This window comes from Hippopotamus amphibius, chromosome 12, assembly GCF_030028045.1.
Source record: "Hippopotamus amphibius kiboko isolate mHipAmp2 chromosome 12, mHipAmp2.hap2, whole genome shotgun sequence".
In the NCBI taxonomy this organism is placed as follows: domain Eukaryota; kingdom Metazoa; phylum Chordata; class Mammalia; order Artiodactyla; family Hippopotamidae; genus Hippopotamus; species Hippopotamus amphibius.
In genome coordinates, this window is record NC_080197.1 from 89,125,628 (window position 1) to 89,148,700 (window position 23,073).

General features: G+C 41.2%; 2 protein-coding genes across 9 annotated transcripts in view; one reads left to right on the plus strand and one right to left on the minus strand.

Moving 5' to 3' along the window:
- Positions 1–15,928, minus strand: part of PFKM (phosphofructokinase, muscle) — a 39,729-nt gene extending 23,801 nt beyond the window's left edge. Inside the window, exons 1-2 of one of the 3 annotated variants that reach the window (XM_057701246.1) lie at positions 15,838–15,928; positions 15,061–15,183 (exon numbers count right to left, since the gene is read on the minus strand). In XM_057701246.1, the coding sequence (XP_057557229.1) occupies positions 15,061–15,183; positions 15,838–15,919 (205 nt within the window). In that variant the 5' untranslated portion in view covers positions 15,920–15,928. Of the gene's footprint in view, positions 1–853; positions 873–970; positions 1,051–15,060; positions 15,184–15,837 lie in introns of those variants that run through there. The other 2 variants (XM_057701247.1, XM_057701248.1) reach the window with 2 other exon arrangements.
- A 1,213-nt stretch (positions 15,929–17,141) lies between these two features.
- SENP1 (SUMO specific peptidase 1) overlaps positions 17,142–23,073 on the plus strand; it is a 50,579-nt gene continuing 44,647 nt past the window's right edge. The window contains exons 1-4 of one of the 6 annotated variants that reach the window (XM_057701253.1): positions 17,233–17,851; positions 19,065–19,110; positions 21,275–21,322; positions 21,837–21,932. Coding sequence is in view for 3 of the 6 variants with exons in the window: in XM_057701250.1 (XP_057557233.1) it covers positions 17,800–17,851; positions 21,275–21,322 (100 nt within the window). In the remaining 3 variants the exon portion in view is untranslated. The other 5 variants (XM_057701255.1, XM_057701252.1, XM_057701254.1 and 2 more) reach the window with 5 other exon arrangements.

Here is a 23,073-nt window from a genome sequence, read left to right on the forward strand (position 1 = left end):
TAAAATATGCTTGGATACAGATGTATCTCTATATTCCCTCTACTTCTAACACATACAGATACAAATAGGACTTAAGAAAGCAGATAGTGACAAACAGTGAGAGGAATACAAACACACATGGATAGAGACAGTCTCCTATTTAACTAGAGTGTTTATGTCCAAATTTCTGCAGTTCTCAAAAAAAGAAAGACTAAGTGGTTGGTGCAAACAGGAAGGCAAAATTTTGGAAAGGAAAGAACAAAACATGAGTACTACGCTGATCCCTTTTTCCCTGAGTTTTTTCTTCTCATTCACTCTGGGAGCTCATCACTGATTAGAAATCCAGATAGGGATCTTCCACCCAGGGAGGCTTCAGTGAGGGAGAGAATTCATCATAAACAGGGGGAAGGTTAGGAATGCTGACCTGCAAAACACAGCTCAAATTCATCTGCATCTCTAAAACTGTTATAGAGGAACGAGTCACAGCTATGCAAGCAGATCCATGAATAAACAGATCGACAGTAGCACACAGAGAAACAGACAGGTTAAAACCTATATGTAAAATCACAGATGCGTAGATAAGCACTAGGGAGGGAGAAATACAGGAGAGGCAGCATCATAGGTGCACTGATTAGAACTGGATGAGTGCCAGGGTAGGAGTCGGGCAGCCCAGGGCAACTAGGTCCGAGCACCACCCACCCATCCCTGATTCCCAAGCAAAGGGGCAGTGCATGCAAGCCGAGGGAAATGAGCCAAGGAGCTAGGATTCTTCACCCATCCCCCCAAGGGGCTAGGATTCTTCACCCATCCCCCCCAGGGGCTAGGATTCTTCACCCATCCCCCGCCTCAGCGCCTGCTTCTGATGCCATACCACCTTTTTTCTTTTCCTTTCTGCTCCTCTCTGTTCTCCCCCACTGCCTCCTCACAGCACGTTCATTCCCACCTCGCTCTCAGCTCTCCCCCTCGCTCTTTACCCAAGGGCCCCTCTTGCCTTAGAGTCTTAGCTCTCCTCCGCCCGGGATTCCTTGCAGATTGTCCTTGGGGAAAGGGGGAGGGGAGCTTGGCGAACACGGGGAGGAGCCAGGTGGAGGCAACAGGGGAGGGGAAAGAGGAGAGGCTTTCCAATCTCCACTAAGCTGATGCTGGCAGGGAGACTCCGCCTCCTCCTTCTCGCCTTTCTCCTCCCCGTCCCCCCTCCCCCTGAGAACACAGATCAAATGTGACATCGGCTTAGTCTCATCACTCCCCAGAGGGTTCTGGAGTCCCCGCATCTATCTCGGGACCCATCAGCTCCTGTATACAGTGGGAATCAGGATTTATTTAGTTGTTTCCCTTATTGTCATCAGAAGCACTTTTTTCCTAGCCAGGGCTGCCTGAGACTCCTTGCATTCAAACATCCTCGGCAGCTAATAATAAGCCTCCCTCCCCGGCCCTGTCTGTTGTCTCCCACCTCTATCACTCTTTGAACAAACATGTATTGGAAGTCTGTGTGCCAGGTTTTGTATTAGGTTCTGAGAAATGAAAAGATAAGTGAAACAGAATACCTGCCCTTGAGGAACATTGATCACTGGTATTTTCTATGGAGGGATCTCAAAAACTCCTTCTACATTTATGTACGCTTCTCAGAGAAAATTCAGAGAAGCTAGCTAGGAATGAGAGTACTAAGAGGCAAGACCCCTGCCTTGACAGCCTCGTTCTCAAGGCTGCTGTAGAAGGGGGTGCAGGATTCTGAGAGTGAAGCTAGTATATCTGTTGGGCTACAAGCAAACAGAATCCACCCTGGGAACACCGGTCAATACTACCAGAGCAAGAGGGGCATCCTTTACCCAGATCCTCTTCACTCTTTCCACTGCTCCACCCGCGCCTTGGTTCACTGCCTCTCCACAGTCATCTCCCATCTCTTTGCTGTTTCCACTGCCCTCCCTCTTGCTTACTTTTGTTTCTGCTCCTGCACATTTTGCAAATAATAAGAATGCAAGTGACTAGGAGATAAAACCACATGACTACACAATATTAACTTTTGTATTGCAAATGTTGCCATCAAAAAAGTGAAAAGACAACCCGAAGAATGGGAGAAAATATTTGCGAATCATATATCTGATAAAGGACCAGGTATCGAGAATATATAACTCTTGCAACCCAATAATTAAAAGATAATAACCGAATTTAAAAATGGGCGAAAGATCCGAACATATATCTAACCAAAGAAGATAGACAGATGGCAAATAAGTATACGAAATGATGCAAAACAAAATATGTCATTAGGAACTGCAAATTAAAACAGAGATACCACTACAATCTATTAGAATGAAAAAGCAAAAAACAAAAAACTGACAATACCAAATACTGGCGAAGAATGTGGAGCAACAAGAACTCTCATTCTTTGTGGGTACACATGCAAAATGGTATAGTCACTTTAAAAGAGTTTGGCAGTTTCTTACAAAGCTAAATATAGTATTACCATATGATCCAGCCACCACATTCCTAAATATTTACCCAAATGAGTTGAAAACTACATCCATACAAAAACCTACACATGAATGTTTATAGCAGCTTTATTCATAATTTCCAGAAACTGGAAGCAACCAAAAAGTCCCTCAAAAGGTGAATGGATAAACAAACTGTGGTACATCCATACAATGGAATATTGCAATAAAAATAAATGACCCATGAAGCCAAGAAAAGACACGGAGGAACCTTAAATGCCTACTGCTTAGCGAAAGAAGCCAGTATGAAAAGGCTACAAACTGTGTGATTCCAACCATATGATATTCTGGAAAAGGTGAAATATAAAGACAGCAAAAAGTGGTTGCCAAGGGCTTAGAGTAGAGATGGAGCAATAGATAGGTGGAACGCAAGGGATTTTTAGGGCAGTGAAACTATTCTGTATGATGTTGTAGTGGAGGATATATGACCTTATGCATTTGTCAAAAGTTATAGATCTGTAGACACAAAGAGTAAACCCTAATGTAAACTATGGACTTTAGTTAATAATAATGTATCAATATTGGTTCATCAGTTGTAACAAATGTGCCACACCAATGGAAGATGTTAATAGGGGGACTGAACAGAGGACAGACAGGGTATATGGAAACTCTCTGTACAATCTGCTCAATTTTCTGTAAGCCTAAAACTTCTCTAGCAAATAAAGTCTATTAATTTCAAAATTATACTCTGTTCAATGAAATATCAAATAAAATTGTGATATTAAGAAAGAAAAATGGGCAAGGGTTTGAAGAGACACTTATCTAAAGAAAATATACAAATAAACAATAAGGGCATGAAAAGATGCTTTCTTTTTTGGAAGATTATTAATTATTAATTCAATTTCTTTAATAGATATAGGCCTATTCAAATCATCTGTTTCTCCTCGTGTGAATTTTGGCAGATTGTGTCTTTTAAGGGATTGGTCCATTTCATCCAGGTTATCAAATTTGTAGGCATAGAGTTGTTCACAGTATTCCTTAATTATCCTTTTAATTTCCAGGAGATCTGTCGTGACGTCCCCTCTTTCATTTTGGGTATTAGTAATTTGTGTCCTCTCTCTTTTTTTTCTTAGTTAACCTAGCTAGGGATTTATTAACTTTATGGATCTGTTCAAAGGACCAGCTTTTGCTTTCATTAATTTTCTCTACTGATTTCTTGTTTTCAACTTTATTGACTTCTGCTCTAATTATTTTTTTTTTCTGCTTACTTTGGATTTAATTTTCTCTTCTCCTATAGTTTCCTAAGATGGAAACTTAGGAAACTGTAAGAGATTTAGATCATCTTCTTTTCTGATATATCCATTCAATGCTATAAATTTCCTTCTAAGCACTGCTTTCTCTGCATCTGACAGATTTTAATAAGCTGTATTTTTCATTTCATTTAGTTCAAAATACATTTAAATTTCTCTTGAGATTTCTTCTTTGATTCGTGTTATTTAGAACTATGTTGTTTAAGCTCCAAGTATTGGGGTATTTTCCAGTTATCTTCCTGTTATTGATTTCTGGTTTAATTCCATGGTGCTCTGAGAGCAGCCATTGTATAATTTCTGTTCTTTTAAATTAGTTAAGATGTTTTTTATAGCCCAGAGTGTGGTCTATCTTGGTGACTATGTTATCATGCATGCATGAATGTATGAATGAATATGTATGGGTGAATCGTGTGACCTTGTGAAAAATTTATGTTCAGCTGCTGTTGAATGAATTGTTGATGTCAGCAACATTCAGTTCACGATGGCACTGAGCTTAACCATGCCTGTACTTACTTTCCGTATGCCACATCTGTCCGCCTCAGAGAGCAAGAGGTGGAAGCCTCCCACTCTGATAGTCAGTTCCTCTGTTTCTCCTTTTAGTTCCATCAGTTTTTGCCTCACATAGTTTGATGCTGTGTTGTTAGGCACACAGACATTAAGAATTATTATATCTTCTTGGAGAACTGACCCCTTCATCATTATGTAATGCCCTTCTTCATCCCGGATAACTTTTCTTTGAAGTCTGCTCTGTCTAAAATTAATACAGCTACTCCTGCTTTCTTTTGATTAGTGTTAGCATGGGATATTTTTCTCCATCCATTTATTTTTTATCTCTAGATATCTTTATATTTAAAGTGGGTTTTTTTGTAGACAACACATAGTTGAGTCATGTTTTCAGATCAACTCTGACAATCTGTCTTTTAATGGGTACATTTACACCACTGACATTCAAAACGAGTACTGGCTTAATATCTGCCATATTCACAACCATTTTCTATTCGTTGTCCTTGTTCTTTGTTCCTATTTTTGTCTTCCACTCTTTTTGTGCCTTCTGTGGTTTTAATTGTGGTTTAACTTTATGTGACTATTTTCCCTCCTTTCTTAGCATATCAGTAATGCCTTATCACTTTTTTTAGTGGTTTCCCTAGAGTTTGCAATATACATTCACAACTAATCCAAGTCCACTTTCAAATAACACTATTTCTTAAGATTTCCATCTCTCTGCTTACATTGCTTGTCTGTTCTTACATGCTATTTTGTCCATTAGAACCCTTAGCACATTAATCATAGGTGTTTATAAATTCCCGGTCTGATAATTGCAACATCCCTGACATGTGTGGTTCTGACGTTTGCTCTGTCTCTTCAAATTGTGGGGGTTTTTTGCCTTTTTATATGCCTTATAATTTTTCTTCGTAGCCAGACATGACATACTAGGTTTTAAAAAGTGCTATAAATAGGCCTTAATGATGTGGTGGTGAGGTATGGGGGAGGGAAAGCATTCTATAGTGCTGTGATTAGATTGCAGTCTTTTACTGTGCCTATGCTTCTGGACTATGAATTTCACAAGTGTTTCTCAGAATTTTTTTCTCCCCACCCCCTCTTAGGTGGGCTAGGACAGGTAGAGTGGGCTGGAGTTGGGTATTTCCCTTCCTCAGGTCAGTTAGACTCTGATAACTTACCCCTGTAAGTCAGGCTCTGGTTAACTAGTTTCTCCTGGAAGCAGGCCTTGTTAAGAAGAAAAAGTGCTCTTGTAAAGGGAAGAACAAATCTGACTCCATATTGAATGTTTCTTTAACCTTTGTAGTCTATTGCTTTTGCTAACAATCACTAATGGGGATGCTGCCTATAAACCTAAATTATAGGTAATGGGCCACCTCTGAGAACCCTGCCTCCCATGTAATGAACATGAAGTTAATATACTTTTGTTTAGCTCACAGGAAAGCTTCTGACCTTGGCTGCAGCAAGGAAGAAATTAACACATGTAGGAATCAGGACTTTACCCCCTTCTAAGTATAAAAGAAGCCTGACTTCTAACTCAGGGAAGATGGCTTTGTGGGACACTAATGCACCATCTTCTCAGTCTGCTGCTTTCCTTGCCTCAACAATTTGTCTCAATTTATTGGCCTGTCCTGAGGCCAGCAGTACAAAGCTGGACTTGGTAACACTCTGGTTTATTTCAAAATCGTTCCTCTTCTCCTCCCCCTGCTGGAAGGCCAAGGAGATTTTTGTCCGATATTTACTGTGGGAATCTGGTCAAACTTCTGAAAGGAAATCTCACAATATTGTGAGGGCCCCTCTTTGACTGGATCCCCCTATAGTTTTTAACTCCCAGAGCTGTCTGTGCTGAGCCTCCAGACATTTGTCAATTACAGTTCAGGCTTTCCTACCCCTTCACTACTTCCCCAGGAGGTTTCCATTCCTGGGTCTCTGCTCCAGTAAGCTGTGATGAACTGTATTCACATGTTTGTCTCTCCAATTTTGGGTTCAACAGTTTGCCCTGTGTCCTCCCCTCTCTTATGGATTCAAGAAAAGTTGTTAGTTTTTGAGTCTTCTTACTATTACTTGCTGTTAGTATGGAGTGTGACTTTCAAGCTCCTTACATGAGGAACTGGTAGACAGAAGCCCAAATCATACATTTTAAATGGGTGAATTTTATGACATGTGGATTATATCTCAATAAATATGTATTTAAAATTTGAAAAAGGAGAAGCTGGAAAAGCTCCCCATACATTCTAAGGTTTTTAACTCCAACAATGAATCTAAAGGCTAAAATTTAAAAGTCAATCCACCCCTTCCTTTTCTACCCACTACCCACTCCTATATCTTCATTGAAAGTGTTCTTACTGAATTACTGCATTAATGAGTCCACCTTAAGTAGGTGAAGACAAGGAAATGTCACTTACTCATAACCTTATCCCAAGATACTTGATCCTTTATATCAGGGGTCCCCAACCCCCAGGCTGCAGACCAAAGCTTCATCTGCCACTCTCCATCCCACTCCCCATCTCTCGCATTACCTCCTGAACCATCTCCCCACCCCCCACCTCCAGTCGGTGGAAAAAATTGTCTTCCACGAAACCAGTCCCTGGTGCCAAAAAGGTTGGGGACCGCTGCTTTTAGATCCCTTTTTCTGTCCAGGGATCAATCACCCTTAGGGGTTCCTAGAAGACTATAAGAGCACAATTCAAAGAAACATCTCAAAAGTCACCTAGGGAACCTTCAGGTCAGTTGGAGGTGGGGATCACAGAAAAGAAGAATATTCTCAGAAGTACTTAGGCCTTGGGACTTACCTGGTGGTGCAGTGGTTGAGAATCCACCTGCCAATGCAGAGGAAACGGGTTTGATCCCCGGTCCAGGAAGATCCCACATGCCACGGAGGAACTAAATCCATGTGCCACAAGTACTGAGCCTGCACTTTAGAGTCCGCAACCCACAACTACTGAGCTTGTGTGCTGCAACCACTGAAGCCCACGCACCTAGAGCTCGTGCTCTGCACAGAGAAGCCCATGCACAGCAACAAAGAGTAGCCCCCACTCACCACAACTAGAGAAAGCCCTCACGCAGCAACGAAGACCCAACACATCCAAAAAAAAAAAAAAAAAAACTTAGGCCTTGCCTACGGTCATCCTGGTACAATCCCCAAACTTGAAGATATTATTCTCTGAGAGCTAAATTAGTGAAAAACCAACACAAAATAGAGAGTAGCTAATGTAAGAAATACTTCATATTAAGAAATAGCTGCAAATGTCTTCCTGATAAGAATTTTGAGAAACCTCTATTTGTTATTAATTTATTCATACATTCAACAAATATTTACTGAGGACTCATTATGTGCCAGCCACTGTGCCAGGTACTGAGGTATAAGAAGCTCCCATGAAGCTTATTTAGAGGGACTATCCAAGGTTCATAAGAAGTTTATATTTCATTGGACCTGGGATCTAATTGAAGGAGTCAATAACCCAATTAACAATTATATCAAATTCTTATGCTATAAATATATTAGTTGAGGGAAAATGGAGTAAGAAAAAAAATGGGACCTGGATATTAAGTATTTAGCAGTATTTATTTAGTCCTGTTCGAGAGAAGAGCACCAGTGGGTACGTATATATTCCAGCATTAGAGAGACAGATGATATGATAAAACCATGATAGCTCCTTATAAATGGATTTTCCTTAATTTTAATCTTAAACTCTAAAACCAGACATTTCGCTTTTTCATAATTTTCTGTTTATCAAACAACTTTTAAATCTCAAATATTGTTTCCCAGGATGTTTAACGACTTGGAAAGGGCACTTTAGTGAGATATGGTTGACTTATGAATCAAACTTTGGATGTATAATTTGATGGTGGACTAATGACAGAAGAGAATGCTTGAGATCTGGGAAGTTCTAGAAAATATGGTATATACCCAATCCTCAGGCCTCTAATAGGGGAGGCTGAGAAGCATCTCTCAGGGCAGGGTGCTGGTGTGTGAAGCCTATAGGTAAACACAGCATGGTGACTAAGGAAGAAGAGGTTGAGAAAGGGGTCTAAACGTTGTCATACAAGCTAGGGTGCCTAAGGAAAGTGTCAAGAGTAAGGTGCACAGCTTAGCAGAGTTAAGGACCAGGGGTCACAAAAACAAAGCAGCAAATTAGGCAAACAAGAGATGGTACCAAAAAAAATCTTGAGGCAACCAAACTAAGCCAGTAGCTGAGTTTGCCCTCATTACAAGGTTATTTTCATTGCTGATATGGTTTAATGGGGCTGGAAAAGGACACCCTGAACCCCTCTTCCAGAGAAGAAAGCTGAAATGTCCTGGGTTTGCACTGAAAAAGAACATGGGATCCTCACATAGGCTTCTCAAGGGGGGCTTGTGTCCATTCTAATGACTCAGGGATAGGAATTAGCTAGGGTTCTGCTGAAAATCTAGAACTTTGTCCAAACTATAATGAGCTTTCTTCAGTTGTCAGGGTTGGTAGCTAGAATTCAGGCTTTAGGGGACTTGGCAGAGAGTGAGGGGAAAAAAAGACTTGAACTCATAAGAAGAAAGTCAGTTGGACCCAGAAGGCCATGTGGTTAAAGTCCACTATTTCTTCTACCTTGTGCTATCTGGTGGTGGTCTTCTTGTTTTCAGCATATCAGGTAAGCTAATGCGCACAAAGGAGAGCCACCTTATATGATAGCTCACCTCGTATGTCATACGCTGGTACCAAGCAATGAAAGACGTATTCTTTACATAGATCCTTACAGCACAGGAAGACATTTAGAAGCTTCTCTTAGACTCCCCAGAGCTCTCTAGGTATCAGACAGCTATTTGGGATATTGGCATGAAGTCCAGGCAAATACTAGGGGCAAAAATTATAATTATTATGAACTAAGGTATGCTGGGGGAGAGAAGTATAAGATGTTTAAAGAGAATTCTGCAGCAGCTAGATAGGAAGAGCACTTGAATAAACCAGCTGAGGTATCCTAAAGTACCTGGTTCACATGCTCTGCCCATTAACCCTGTGAAGTAATGGTAGGTAAGTAAAGATATAGAGAGCTTTGGAGAGGACCCGCCAAACTAGGATAAACATAGACATTACTGCCAGGAAGTTGAGCAGTTCATGAAGACAGAAGATCTCTTTGACAATGATTACTAAAGGCTGGTATAGATGAGGGGCAATAAACAAGATGCTGTACGCCATTCTTGTGAGTCCATTCACTACCACTAGGATGGTGTCATGACTATGGAATGGGTACAGATCCACCACCGTGAGGAGAAGATAAAGATTATATTGATGATGCTAGTGATGGTATACCAGGACATTTAGGAATGAGAAGTAGGTATATCAGTCATCCAGGTGTAACTCTAACCCTGGAGAAGTGAAAATAGCAGTACTATAGTACTATAGGTTTCCTGTGTTCAGTCAACAAATATTGAGCACCTATTACATGTTAGGCACTTTTCTAGACTCAACGGGATCCAGGATTGGAAAAAGAAACCCCATCTATCCTCACGGAGCTTAAACAATAGTGAGGAAAGCAGATAATGAACAAATTAGTTAACTAGTGATAAGTGCTTTGAAGAAAAATAAAGCAGGGCAGAGAAGCAGAGTGACAAGGGTGCTATCTTAAGTAGGGTGTTCTGGAAAAAGCTTGCTGAAATGACATTCTAGGAAGAAGTCTGAACAAACAAGAAAGAAAACCATGCTACCAGTTGGAGGTACAGCTTTCAGATGGGGAGAAGCAAATGCAAAGGTTCTGAGGCAGGAAGTTAGCAGTATCAAACCAGAAGATCACCAAGATTTCCTTTGGACTAGATTCAGAATTGTAAATGGGTTACTATAACTTGGCGGGTTCATATTGTGAAACACATGCAGCAGTTAGGTATGGGTCTCTCTCTGGGTTGAAACAAATATCTATCTGGTCCCCTCACTTCTACACAACCCCTGGATCTCATCTAGTTATTACCTAATATGCTATTGTCTGTTTGCATCCACTAGAATGGAAGCTCCCTGAGGATGGACCCTGGGCACAAGCATGAAACCATTCTCTGTGTTGGAAAGTCATCTTTAGCTCTAGTTGGGATAGGATGGCTCCTGGAGACATTGCAGCCTCTACTAGCAACTAATACTAAAGTTTCTGACACAGAGCATTGGCTTAAGACAAAGGTTCTTGGTTCCAATCCAGCAGATTCAGCATCATCTGGATCCTTGTCAGAAATGAAAATTCTTGGGCTGTACCAGGAACCTACTGAATCAGAAACTCTCGGGCTGAGGCACAATAATGTGGTTTAACAAGCCCTCCAAGTGATTCAGATGCACAATGAAGTTTGAGAGCCATTGTTCTAAATTGTGGAGGTCTAGGAACACCATCTAGAAGAATAAATCTGCATGTCTCAAAGGCCTGGGTGGTTCCTATGGAGTCATTTCTGCCAATGAGGATCACCTTCTTGAGAAAGCTAGGCTAACTTTTCAATAAAGAGATTATAGGTAGCAAGATGACCCCCACTGCAGGCTGAAGCACCAACTTTCAAGTCTTGATAAGGGCAGAGGTAAATAAAGTCTTTAGCTGAGGTATGAAGACTCAAGCTTGGACCAGATACACGTTTTCTTTTCTTAAACAAGCAAGTTTGGGGGGATATCAGAGAAGAGAAGACAAATAATCATTATATAAGACAATACTGGGAGTGAATATTCTACTTCGGATCTGCTAACACCTCATCGAGCATAATGTGAAAGGCCTCGCTATTTAGCAAGCCCAAGGAATATATCTTCAGGCTCTTAAATACATTTCCCTGCATTAAATGAAAGGTAGTTTAACTGGGGACCACCCAGAGTAGGGTAGTCCAAGAGGATAAATAAGATAATTTCTATTAATCAACAGAAGATGAAAAAAGTGTTCCACAGGTCCACTGGTATCCTTGCATATTTGACTGGAAGAAGAGCATCTGTAAGGCTATTTTCCCACTCAATGACCTTTCTAATTTAGTTGACACTATAAAAGCCCTGAGAATTTTAGCTTCACAAAAACACAAGTTCTTTGGAGCTGGTTCTGGGAGGTTGGGATCGGGAGGTCAATGTTGAATGGCGACTAGGTTGAGATAATGACTAGGTTGACAGAGGCAGAGCTCCCACTGATTTTCCTTCAGCAAGAATACAGGTTCTGGGCTTCCTAGGTGGCGCAGTGGTTAAGAATCCGCCTGCCAATGCAGAGGTCACGGGTTCAATCCCAGCTCCAGGAAGATCCCACATGCCGCGGAGCAATTAAGCCCATGTGCCAAAAAAAAAAAAAAAAGAATACAGGTTCTTAGAGGAGAGAAAAAATGGCGGCGAAGTAGAAGGACGTGGAATGCATCCCTCTCCACAGATGCGTTAGGAATACACCAAAAGACGCGATAATTCACACAGAGAACCAGCTGAACACCAGCAAATGACCTCGGACACCAGAAAGGACTGCAAAGATCCCAACATAACCGGGTAGGACAGAGGGGGGAAAAAAAGGAGAAAGAATACATGTTCTTGGATCACTATAGCATAGCATCTATATATACAGAATCCTGTCTCTGATGCAGAAAGCGAGTACACCTGCCTGGAAGGAATTTGGGCTGTGGGGAGCAATCATCTCTACACATCAGCTCCACTCATAATGCTGGGATAACGTCGCATCCTGGTCTGCATAAACCACCGAGGTGTGAATGTATTATCAAAGGAACAGAGGGTGGTAGGGACCTGGGCAATGCTGGTGACAGAAAGCCTAGATGAAGCAAAGAATATGATAGGTAGGTCTTATGCTTCCAGGCTGGGGTGTGGGGAACTGTGACACAAGAGGCAGATGGGTGTAACACTACTCTCTTGACATGCTCCCCTCATTTGCAGCCCAATAAGAAATGGTCTCAGTAGTCAAAGGTTACCAAGGCTTTTTGCCCATCAGTGAACAGGAGGTGGTTTGTGCACAGGGGAGGCTTTAGATCTAGTGGGCACCTGGATCTGTTAAACCAGAGCCTGGCCCTCAAAACTGCCTGCTACCCGAGTGTTTGTCCTGGAGGTAGACGTCGCACACTCTTAGTTGTCTGGGAATACTAACCATGTTTCTTTACAATGGTCAGGGCCTAGGTGACTTACTCCCTTGCTGTGCCCCACTGCGGGACCGAGTGACTTCCTTATGTTGAGAATTGATCCCCTATAGGCCAGAAACAGATACACACACAGACAACCTGCCTCACTGTAGTACAGGCTGATTCATCTATGCTGATGAGCAGCGAGTTGGAGAAAATAGCAGCTGCAGCTGCTTGCCTCTCAGGTATGAGACTAGAAACAAAATGTATTCCATTTTTCTTGAGGACTAGAGCTCATCACCTCCATATATAGCTTCACTTAGAGCAAGGAGCAGAACATCTTGAAGGGAGTCCCTATGAATTTTTCAGGGTTGCAGCAGCAACAGAGGGACATCAAGCCAGGATTTGGGGGTTCTTTGGCATCAGTAGCTCTGAGCTCACCTCTGCCAACCAAGCTATTTGGTGTCTGACTTCCTCACTCATGCCCTACCAGGCTGCATTGCCTAGATGCAAGGAATGGAGCAAGGCAGTGCCATTATCCATCCCACCAAAGCAGGTAACCACTCTTGCCCCCTCCAATCCATCCTCAACACAGAAGCCAAAATTATCTTTTTTAAAACACAAATATGATTCTGTCACTCTTCAGTGACTTCCCATAGCTTGGGAGTGGTAAGACCTAGAAGGCATAGCATGATTTGGCTCTTCTACTATCTTTATAGTTGGCTCTTCAGCTACTCCTCCCCTCACTCAAGCTGTACTGGCCTCTCTGCTCCTCCAATGAGCCAAACCACTGCTCATTTCAGAGCCTACTGTCCTTTTTCCCAGAAAGCTTCTCTTCCCCCTTTGCCTGCTAGTGCACACTCATCTCTCAGGTCTTCCTAAGAAAGGATCTTTCTGACTTCTCAGGCCAGGTTAGGTCTCTTGTTTTACACTCTGATTACCTGGTATTATTTTCCTTCATTGTACTAGCATCAATCTAATTATCTAACCACATGTGTGATTATGTGATTACTGTCTTACTCCCACAAGACCTTAAACTTCATGAGGGCAGGCAATGTACTCATTTTGTTTACTTTAGTCCCAGTGCCAAGTACAGTGCCTGACATAGTATGTGCTAAACAAGTTTTCTTGGAAGGATCGAAAAGGAGGAGGGAGAGAAGGAGGGAGATAGAGAGGAAGGATGAAAAGGAAGGAGGAAAGAAGGAGGGAAGGAAGGAGGGAAGGAGGCAGGGAGAAAGGCAGAAAAGGAGGAATGGAGGTCCCAATGAGGCAAACTGGGAATATATTTGATTCTCAATCTCTAGTGGGAGAGCTGGAAGGGTTAAATGTAGCTCTTACCTGAGGCCTCAATGCTTAAAGGCAGAAGTTGAACATCAAAATTTTGTCCGTGGAATAATGCTGAGTTCAAACCACAGAAGCAGGTCCAAATGGGTCATCAGAGCAAGGGGGGTCTGAGGTGAGTATTAGGTATAGAGCAGAATGAGAATAGGAAAAGCAGGGAAGAAGAGGGCAAATAAGAAATAATCTGTACAAATTCAGGAAACTGTAGGACAAGTCAAGCAGCTAAGCTTATTTCTTCACCTACCAGCTTTCTATGCGTGGGCAAAGCAAGTCTGATTAAAGGGACACAGACCACACACAGTTGCCATATATAGATATGTATTGTTCCAACAGTGTAATAAACTGGGATTCTTGTATACAAACCATTTTCTCGTGAGTCTGGTTAACCCTGGGTACATTAAGGAGATTGAATTAAGTTAGAGAGTAACCCATTTCGAAGCTTAGGACTGGATCCTTGTCCATGGTGCCCTGACGACATGCTGGAGCTCAGTGAAGCTCTGCCTAAGCAGTCAGCTGGCGCCTCCCTTTCCTACCTCTTCAAGGGATCCTCTTTTGAAATTCAACATTTTTGAACCAAAGTTATCAAGCTCTTAACTTACACACTGTCTCATATTATCTCCCTTCTTGATCGTCAACTCCTGGGGGAGCGAGAAAGCATCTAGTTCATTTTCTCATCTTCTACTGAGTCTAGTACCATGACTTCAAATAGTAAATGCTCAAAAATTATTGAATAAATATTGCTATATATTTCATAGGTGCTGGGAGTAATTACGCCAATGAATTTGTTAACTTCTTGAGGAAACCTTTTTAGACCTGAATGCCTTCTGAAAATATAAGCAGTTGGACTAAATAATCTCTAAGGCATTTCCACACTGTAAACTACTAGGACACTGACAAGGTTATGTTACAACCTCTCTACCATTTCTAGTATATTATTGGGCACATAGTGGGAACTCAATAAATGTTTGCAGTGAACTGACTCCAATACAGATATACTTAAGTTGAGAACAAACACAGAAATGTGTTTCTGAAGTTTCATATAAATTGCTTGAGTTGGACACTATTTAAAAAGAAATTTGTTATTAAATGGATTCTGAAGGTGAATTTTTTTACGATGTTTGAAATCACTTTGTGATAATAATAACTCCTTAATTTATTTTTTAAGTTTCACATTTTTATATATCAAGGTTCTTAATAATAGGATAAACCAGATTAGCAGCTTACAGCTATGAGGGAGCCAAATGACTTACTATTGACTAAATCAAGCTATTCTTCATAGAGTGAACTGTCCCTCTTTCTATAGTTTCACAGATTTCTCTCTCTCTCTCTCTCACACACACACACACACACACACAACTTTCTCACTTGTCAACTCATATTTCGAATTTAGTAGGTCTATCCTAATTTATAATGCTTTCATAAATTTTTAACTTTCCAATACTCCTTTCCACATCCCTCCCCCTTGTTTAACCACATGCCTCACCATTTTTAAAAACAGGTATGCCTTCCACGGTGTCTGGATCATCCGTAGTTTCTAGATTCTTCAAGGCGTCTGTCTCCGGTGGTGGCTCTTGCATGAGCATGCTGGAAGTTGAAGCGTCCCCAGCTGAGAAACAACATTTCTAGGTCACCCTCAAGGTGGGATTCAGGGAAGGGAGTGCTCTTTATTCTCTTTCACTTTCTCTGTGGCTCTCAGCTAGCTGTCCACGGTATTTTTTGCATAAATCCAGTGAAAAATTAGAAAAGTGATGACTCCTACCAACAACTATCTTACCTCCAAAAGGTTCTATTCTTTTGATATAAATAATGTAAAAGCAGAACACTTAACTAGAGACTTTAAGACTAGGGTAGAAGAGAAAGCCATTTTTCTTTGGGATTCTATCTTATAGGTTTTGGAGTATCAATTACAATGGCAACAAGGACTCCCACATATGAACCTGGAAAGGTTGAAATAATTCACAAAGGACAGAGAAATCAACTACAAGCTCATGTGCTATAAATCCTGTTCTCCCTCAACTCCCATGTCCTCCTTATCTGTCTGGGGCCTGTCCCCACATATCAGGCCAAAATCTCACCTGATACTTGTACAAGGAAAAGACAGGATGCAGTCATAAACACTTTCTCATAGTGGGGGTGGAATAAACAAGGTCAGTTGACTGCTAAAGCCCACCTCTACACTGGTAAGTCTCATATCCTGTACTGAGATTTCCTGCAAGAGAACCCATTCTGTCACTGGAGTATAATCAGGAGACAACGGTACCTATTGTCTGAGGAGTCCTGACTAACTGGCGAGACTGAATCACACACATGAAAAATTTCAGATGCAGTTCCTTTTTATGCATGGTTTTCTCCTAGAAATAGAGACAGGGTTTAATGTAAATCAACAGATCTGTGGAATGATTAAGATGGACAAAAGGGAAATGGACCAGGTGTGTTCAATACTAATCAGCCTTAGGACCCATCAGCATAAAATGTCAACAGATGAAGTCATACATATAATCTACCTTTATACATTTGACAGGGCAAGATATCCTGAACTCAGCAAGCATCTTCTGCAGCAGCTGAGGGTAGCTAAAAGGCTGGGGGCCTGCAGTTCAGCCAAGTCTGACCTCAGACTGTGGCTGTCATCTGGGTCTTAAGTGCTTACTCAGAAGCATTTCTCCAAGACTTCTAGACAGGGCCTGGGTCCTGAGGCTCACCAAGCTGAGGAACTTGGTAACAAGTCTAAACGAATAAATATATTTCTTCTCATTATTTTCTCTTTAAAATAGAGATTAAAGGTTAACCAATTCAGTCCCAGGAACAACAACATAGCCATTTAGTTCTTCAGAGGACAGAATCCTGGGTTTGGTCTCGCATAGCTTTCCTCACACCTCCTGGAGGAGTGTCTCAAACTCCTCCAGAGTTCTGGAAGTTTCTACACATTTCCAGAGTCTAACCTACGCTGATCCCAAGATGTTCCCGGCCTCGCTTTTCCCCAATGGCCAATCAAGCATGATGTGGTGCAAAGAATATAGGACTGCAAGTTAAGAAACTTGCTTCCTACTCCCAGATCTGCCGTGTACTTTATAACTTTTGGAAAAAACTCCACTTCTCTGAAACTCTGAGACTAAATGATCGCCATTAACTCTACAGGCACTAACGTTTTGTGATTCTCAATGAAACATGACTCTAGCTTGAGCTAGATTTAGCTCTCAGGTCTGTATCTGTCAAGGTGGCCACAGGTTCCCGCAGATCGAGGGCCACAGCAAAAAGCTGCCATGGAAACCAGAACGTAAGCAAAAGTCGCCGAGCGGAACTAGAAAGCGGCGGGTAAAGGGGCCGAGGGAACAGAGAAAAGCGAAGGACGAAGGGCACACTAACAGTGTACTAACAACGAGAACGAGAAAAAGCCCAAACTGAAAGAGGAAATGATGACTACAGCCTTAGACGATCCCCTGGCTTCTCAGGCCTCGCCACACTGCGCAGGCGTTCCGCGGGTCCTCAACTCTGCTCTTTGACCTCTCGCCCCACCCCCATCCTCCACAGCCACCGAACAGCTCTTCCGGTGTTGTAGAGGCGGTTCCGGTTCGCGGCGGTTCCCGGGTTTTGCGTTCCGCGCCCGGCCGGAAACCCCTTCGCATAGCAGCCGGTTCCGGTTCGGTGAGTGGCGGCGGGAAGCTGGGGGAGGGGTGAGGATGGAGGGAGCTTGGGCCGGGAGGCAGTGCGGGCCCGAGCCCGGCAGCCTGGGCTGGGCTGGACGGAAGCGGGGACGGCTGTGGGGACGGCGCTTTTCCCTCTGCCCCGCCCCCTGGGACCACCTCCCCTCCCCCCTGCCGTCTGCCGGCCGCGATCTGGCCGGTGGCCGTTAGTTAGGTTTCCCGAGGCCGTATCTTGAGGCCTCTTTCTCCGGAGTCGAGGAGAGGCCGTCTCCCTGCGGCCACGGCCGGCCCCATCTCAGCGCCCAGCCCTACTTGTGAGAAAAAGGCCGGTTGGGATTTCGGGGCTTTCCCGCCAGAGCAGGTCTTCTCTCAGGGGAAAGCTGTTTTCACAGGGAAGCTCAGCTTTTCTGTTATACCTGCTTCACCTCCCGCCTTCCTTGAGACCTGAAAGATATTTCTCGACTACTTCTGCGTCTCACGTAAACATTTCTCCAACTCTTTTACTCTGTGGTATTTCCCCGAGATGTGATACCGCTAGTGCCACCACCAGAAAGAAACGTCTGGACCCTCCTGCCCAGGTTATGAAAATCCCCTTAACTACCACCGTTTGCTTACCTGGCTCATCGCCTCCTGGTAATTCCCTTGAACCGTCTCTTTCTAACTGAATATATGCCCAGTTTCTCTTGAGCTTGGTGATTTCTCTTTATCGGTGCCTCTGCAGTATTTCCACTGTCTTGTTGGCAATAACTTGCTCCTTTATCACTTTCATGTCAGCCTTGTTAAAGTCACTTCACCTCACGTTTGGTTCACTTATTATATCTGGGGTGGTGGTGATTCTTATGAAATTCATATAAGCTTTTTATAGGGCACCAACTGTTTGATGTAGGGACCTTCCTCCAACTGGATGTTTTTGGATGTAGTAGATCGCATCATCTCCTAAATATTCTTCCTAAAGATAATTTGTGTTAAGGATTCGTGTTGCAAGATAGATTACACTGAATTTAAAATTACAGTTAGGGTGAAACCTTAAGCGTCTCTTTAAGCACGATCCCTTAACCTTCCAATTTAGAGATTCCCTTTTTTCTCTCTAGTCCCATTTTGGGAGCCTTGTTTTTATCCTGAGAAGCCTCATTCACTCTTGCCTAATTGCAATTAGTTATCCCAGCTGCAAAGATGGTCTTCATATCACCCACCTGATGACAAATCTAGAGGGAGCAAATGCATTAAAAAACAGGTTCTAAAAAACAGGTTCTTCTGCCTCAAGCTAAGGTGATGTAACTCTTCACTACTGCTTTGGAAGTCTTTCCTTTTTTTAAACCTGACTCCTTCACCTCCTGCCAGTTGCACCAGCTTTACTGTTTTGCTGTATCTGTTGATGAATCTGGTTTCCTCCCGTGGACAGTGAGATTCTCAGCATCAGGGACCAGTCCCCTGTAGGTTATTGGTGCACAGTAAATGTTTGTGTATGAAAGAAAGTGAATCTTTGGTGTTTCAGGTGTTAGGGTCTAATTGGAGAGATTCATTGTAAAAATATGAAAAAACAAAAAAGTACATAATAATATAGTGCAAACTGTTTCATATACGTAATTTTCCAGAGTTCATAATAGAATGATCATATGATCACTTCCACACCCTTCTCATAAACTGTCCTTTCTACATCTTGGTCCTACATAAAGCTAATTGTACAGTGCCTCTCATCAATATATATTTTCAAATAACTTCATCATAGCTCTGAACATTCACTTTTATAATCACCTCTTTGCATGTATGTAAACTTATAAATGTTTTACCATACTCATTACATTCTGTTATTGTCAGGACTTTGCCATCTTTTTTTTTCTTTTAGATTTCCTGTTGTGTTCAGCTACTTACCTGACTTCACCTGAATACCTGTAACTACTTATGTTCCTTTTGTAAATTAAGTGACCAATGTGAAGTAGAAAATGAGTTACTAGAATACTCTTCTTAGAGGGAAAATATTGTTATGCTTTGAAGAGTTTGGTGGCATCAGAGGTTCCAGGTCCAACATTTCATGAATCTTGGGGTAAAATATTCCTTCTCCCATTGTATTTGCGAAGTGGCAAAAAGAAAGCATGCTGAAGAAGCTGAATGTATTTGTAGTAAAATGTAAATGTGGGGCTTTAATTATTGAAATTATAAAAAAATGTGGATTCCCCAGAGTTAGCTAGGGATTACTTTTATCTTGCCAAAGTGTATGAATCCTTGAATAAAGGATATGTTAAAGAATGTGAAATTTTGTGATGTTTGCTGAAAGAGCATTTGCTTGGAAGTGAGGATGCCTGGATTTTTGTCTTCCCTTTGCCCCATCTTTGTGATTTCAGGCAAATCATTTAACGTTTCTGGACATAATCTCTAACATTCTTTGATTTCTTGCTTGCTTCTCTCTTCACCTATCTCAGCAGTGCAAAGGAAGTTTAACATGGGATTGTTCTAATGGGCACCAGGCTTTTAAATTGGCATTATTCTTAATACAATAAGAAAAGTTAGTGATGACTGCTGGTCCATGAGGGCAGTTGGGGGACAGGGAGAGAAGAGAGGCAAAGTGTCCCAGGGACCTTTCGAAGTGCTGAAATTATTGGACAGTAGAAAATGAGCAAATATTTTAAAACTAAACCTGAAAAAAATGTCTCCTCACCCCTCCCCACCCAAGCCAAACAGGTGTGTTTTGAAACTTTAAATATGATAAATAGTAAAAGTGTAGGTTTGTTTAAAAAAAAAAAAAAAAACTAGTGATGACAGTTACAGGATGGCCTGAAAGAGTGACATGTGAAAAAGCCACTGCTAGTTTATTGGTTGATAGGATTTTTTTTCCCCTTAATAGGAGACCCAGGGAATTTGGCTTTATGAAACAAAAAAAAAAAGAGGAAAGAATAATCTGGAGAATTACCAGATAGAAACCTTTTAGTAAGTTCAGCATTTGGAAATATATTTGAAGCCGAAATCTAAGGCTTAAATTCTTTGGGCAAGCTCCCTGGCAAGACTAGGTAGTCAGGTGGTCACTCTGCTTAGTCTGTACCTATGCCAAGAAGGGCTCAAGCAGCCTTCCTTTAGGTGTGCACTTCGTTATTTGACCATAAAGAATTCCTGTTATCATCATTCAGTTTCCTCAGATTGAAGTTCTAATAGTGCTATGTACTTAATGAAGTGCCCAATCTTTTCAGAATTATGTGATAAGATTATAAATATATATATCCCTAGTCTCCTCCTCTTTTAAATCTGCTACGAAGCCTGTTACAAGGGTATGTTTATTAACCTAGTTCCACCAGTTAGGCTTTTAACTTCTTTTTCTGGACAACTTAGACATATCGAGGAGAAAATAATTTCATGTAGGCAAAGGGGCTTTGGTTTGCAACTGAGTAATGATGGGGGAAAAATTACTTAGTACAACTGCGAAGTGTTCCCTTGATAGCTTTTTGTTTGGCTGCTAAGACGTATGAAAGAAGTCTTAATAGGACTACCTCAAGATCTGTCACTTATTTATAAAATGGTTTAGCAGGACTTCCCTAAGGGTCCAGTAGTTAAGACTTCGCCTTCCAATGCAGGGGGTGCGGGTTAAATCCCTGGTGGAGGAGCTAAAATCCCACATGCCTTGGGGCCAAAAAACCAAAACATAAAACAGAAACAATGTTGTAACAAATTCAATAAAGACTTTAAAAGTGGTCCAAAAAATAAATAAAATGATTTAGCATGCGGTAATAGAAAGAGCCATGGATTGGGAAGAATGTTTAGGTTGTAATTTGTATGCAGTCACTAACTTTATGATCATATGCAGATTAATCTCCAAAGGGTTGGCTCTTCTAACCTGCTACGTGCTGTAATATTCTGTGATTCTGTGGGTAGTCCACACTTACAGAAATGTTTGGAACTACCTCAGGCTAGTTTAGTTCCCATTCTTTTCCCATCAACTTGCCTCATCATCTTATATTTTTCTCCACTAAGACTACAGGTGTCACTTCTGAGTGGCTTCCTGTTCTATAATTATATGAAAGAGATGTTTCAGAATGTAACATTTCTGTTTTCTGTCTTCTTTTATAGGACTTTGTATCTTTGCTGAAGTCAGTGATGTGAAAACACCTGACATGGGTAAGACTGACTGTGAAGTAGTGTACAGTCCTTTTAGTTACTCTTATTAGATTAGCTAGAGGGAAAGAATATTTGCATCTTTGTGCTTAATAATATTTTCAGTATTTGCATCTTTGTGCTTAATAATAATTTTAAAGGAGATATCCTAATTATTTAATACAGTATACCAAACAATTTTCTTTTGGTTGGGATATTGTTTATAGCAAAATTTTAAAGCATTTTCTCATTCATGTTGTTGAAAATGCCAAACACACAATAGCAAGCATTACTATGTGCAAGGTCTTGTTTTTTAAGTAGTTGAAATACCTAATACAGTAAGTCCCCTACATCTGAACCTTCGAGTTTCGAACTTTCAAAGATGCGAGTGTGGATTCGCATGTCCAATCACATAAGTTAGTTCGCGTTTCTGGCATACATAGTCACATGCATGCATCCTCTACAAGTGGTTGTGCTTTTGTGTACTTTACTGTACAGTACTGTATAGGGTACAGTAGTACAGTATCTTTATTTCAAGCCCAGGATGTCCGGAAGCAAGCATAAAAGCAACAGTGATGTAGGTGGTACTGCTAAGAAGCGCCAGCCGTTGTACTGTACTACGGTACTTTTCAAGGTACTGTAAGATTAAAAATGTTTTCTTTATTTTTTGCGTTTGTTTTTTATGTGTTATTTGTGTGAAAAGTATTATAAACCTGTTACAGTACAGTGCTATATAACCAATTGTGTTAGTTGGGTACCTAGGCTAACTTTGTTGGACTTAACAACAAATTGGACTTATGAACATGCGCTCTCAGAACGGAACTTGTTCGTATGTAGGGGACTTACCGCAGTACCTAGTAAGTGCTATTATTATCTCCATTATATTGACAGAGAAACTGAGACACAGAGGTTAAGAAACTTGCCTAGGATCACACAACTATAACTGGCAGAGCCAGGGTTTAAACTTGGGGACTGGTTCCAAGGTCCTTGTTCTTTAGTACTATGTTATACTGCTGTCTATATGATAAATAATTTGCTTAAGGTAAAATTTAAATTTCATTTAGCTAGTGGCATTGAGGATTAATTGTGATCGAAACATTTTCTGCTATTCATAGTACTTTATGTCTGTAGTGGGGAACAGTATAAGGTCAAGGCTAGTAGTCAATTTAGTAACAGGTTGAAAAATCTGTACAGTTAGATCTTACAGCATCCCATATTCTACTTTTAAGTCCATAGTAGTCTCCTCTCTACTGTTTTTTCCCTTTTGTTTATTCTACCATCTTTCTCCTGGTCGTTTCCCTTTTCTTTTATTGCTGATATCAGTGTAAATCACTGAGTTGCCTTACTCTCATTTGTTCCTGTTCTAGCTCTTTTACAGTAACAAAGGTCTCAAAAATGGTTATAAAGTAAGGTTCTGCCACAGTATTATAGTAATTGAGCTGATATCTGTTAAGAGCTATATGAATAAATTATTCTTTCTGCAGAAAAAATTTTTAGGTGGATTAAATTTTAAAGCACCTTTTTGAGTTGAAACAGAGGAGATAAACCAGGCTTAAGAGTATTTGTCTTGAATTGTGAAATCCCCCCCTTTTTTTAATATTTAAAATTTTTTCTGCAGTTAAAATAATCAAAATTTTCTTTTGGGAGGATTTCATTATTTTTAAAACTTTGAATTAGGCTCTTTTTATTCTTGTACAAGCTTTGAACCATTTAGTAGATAATCTCAATTCCAGATTAACCAATTTCTGCACATGGGTCTGTTTTCTGGACAGTGA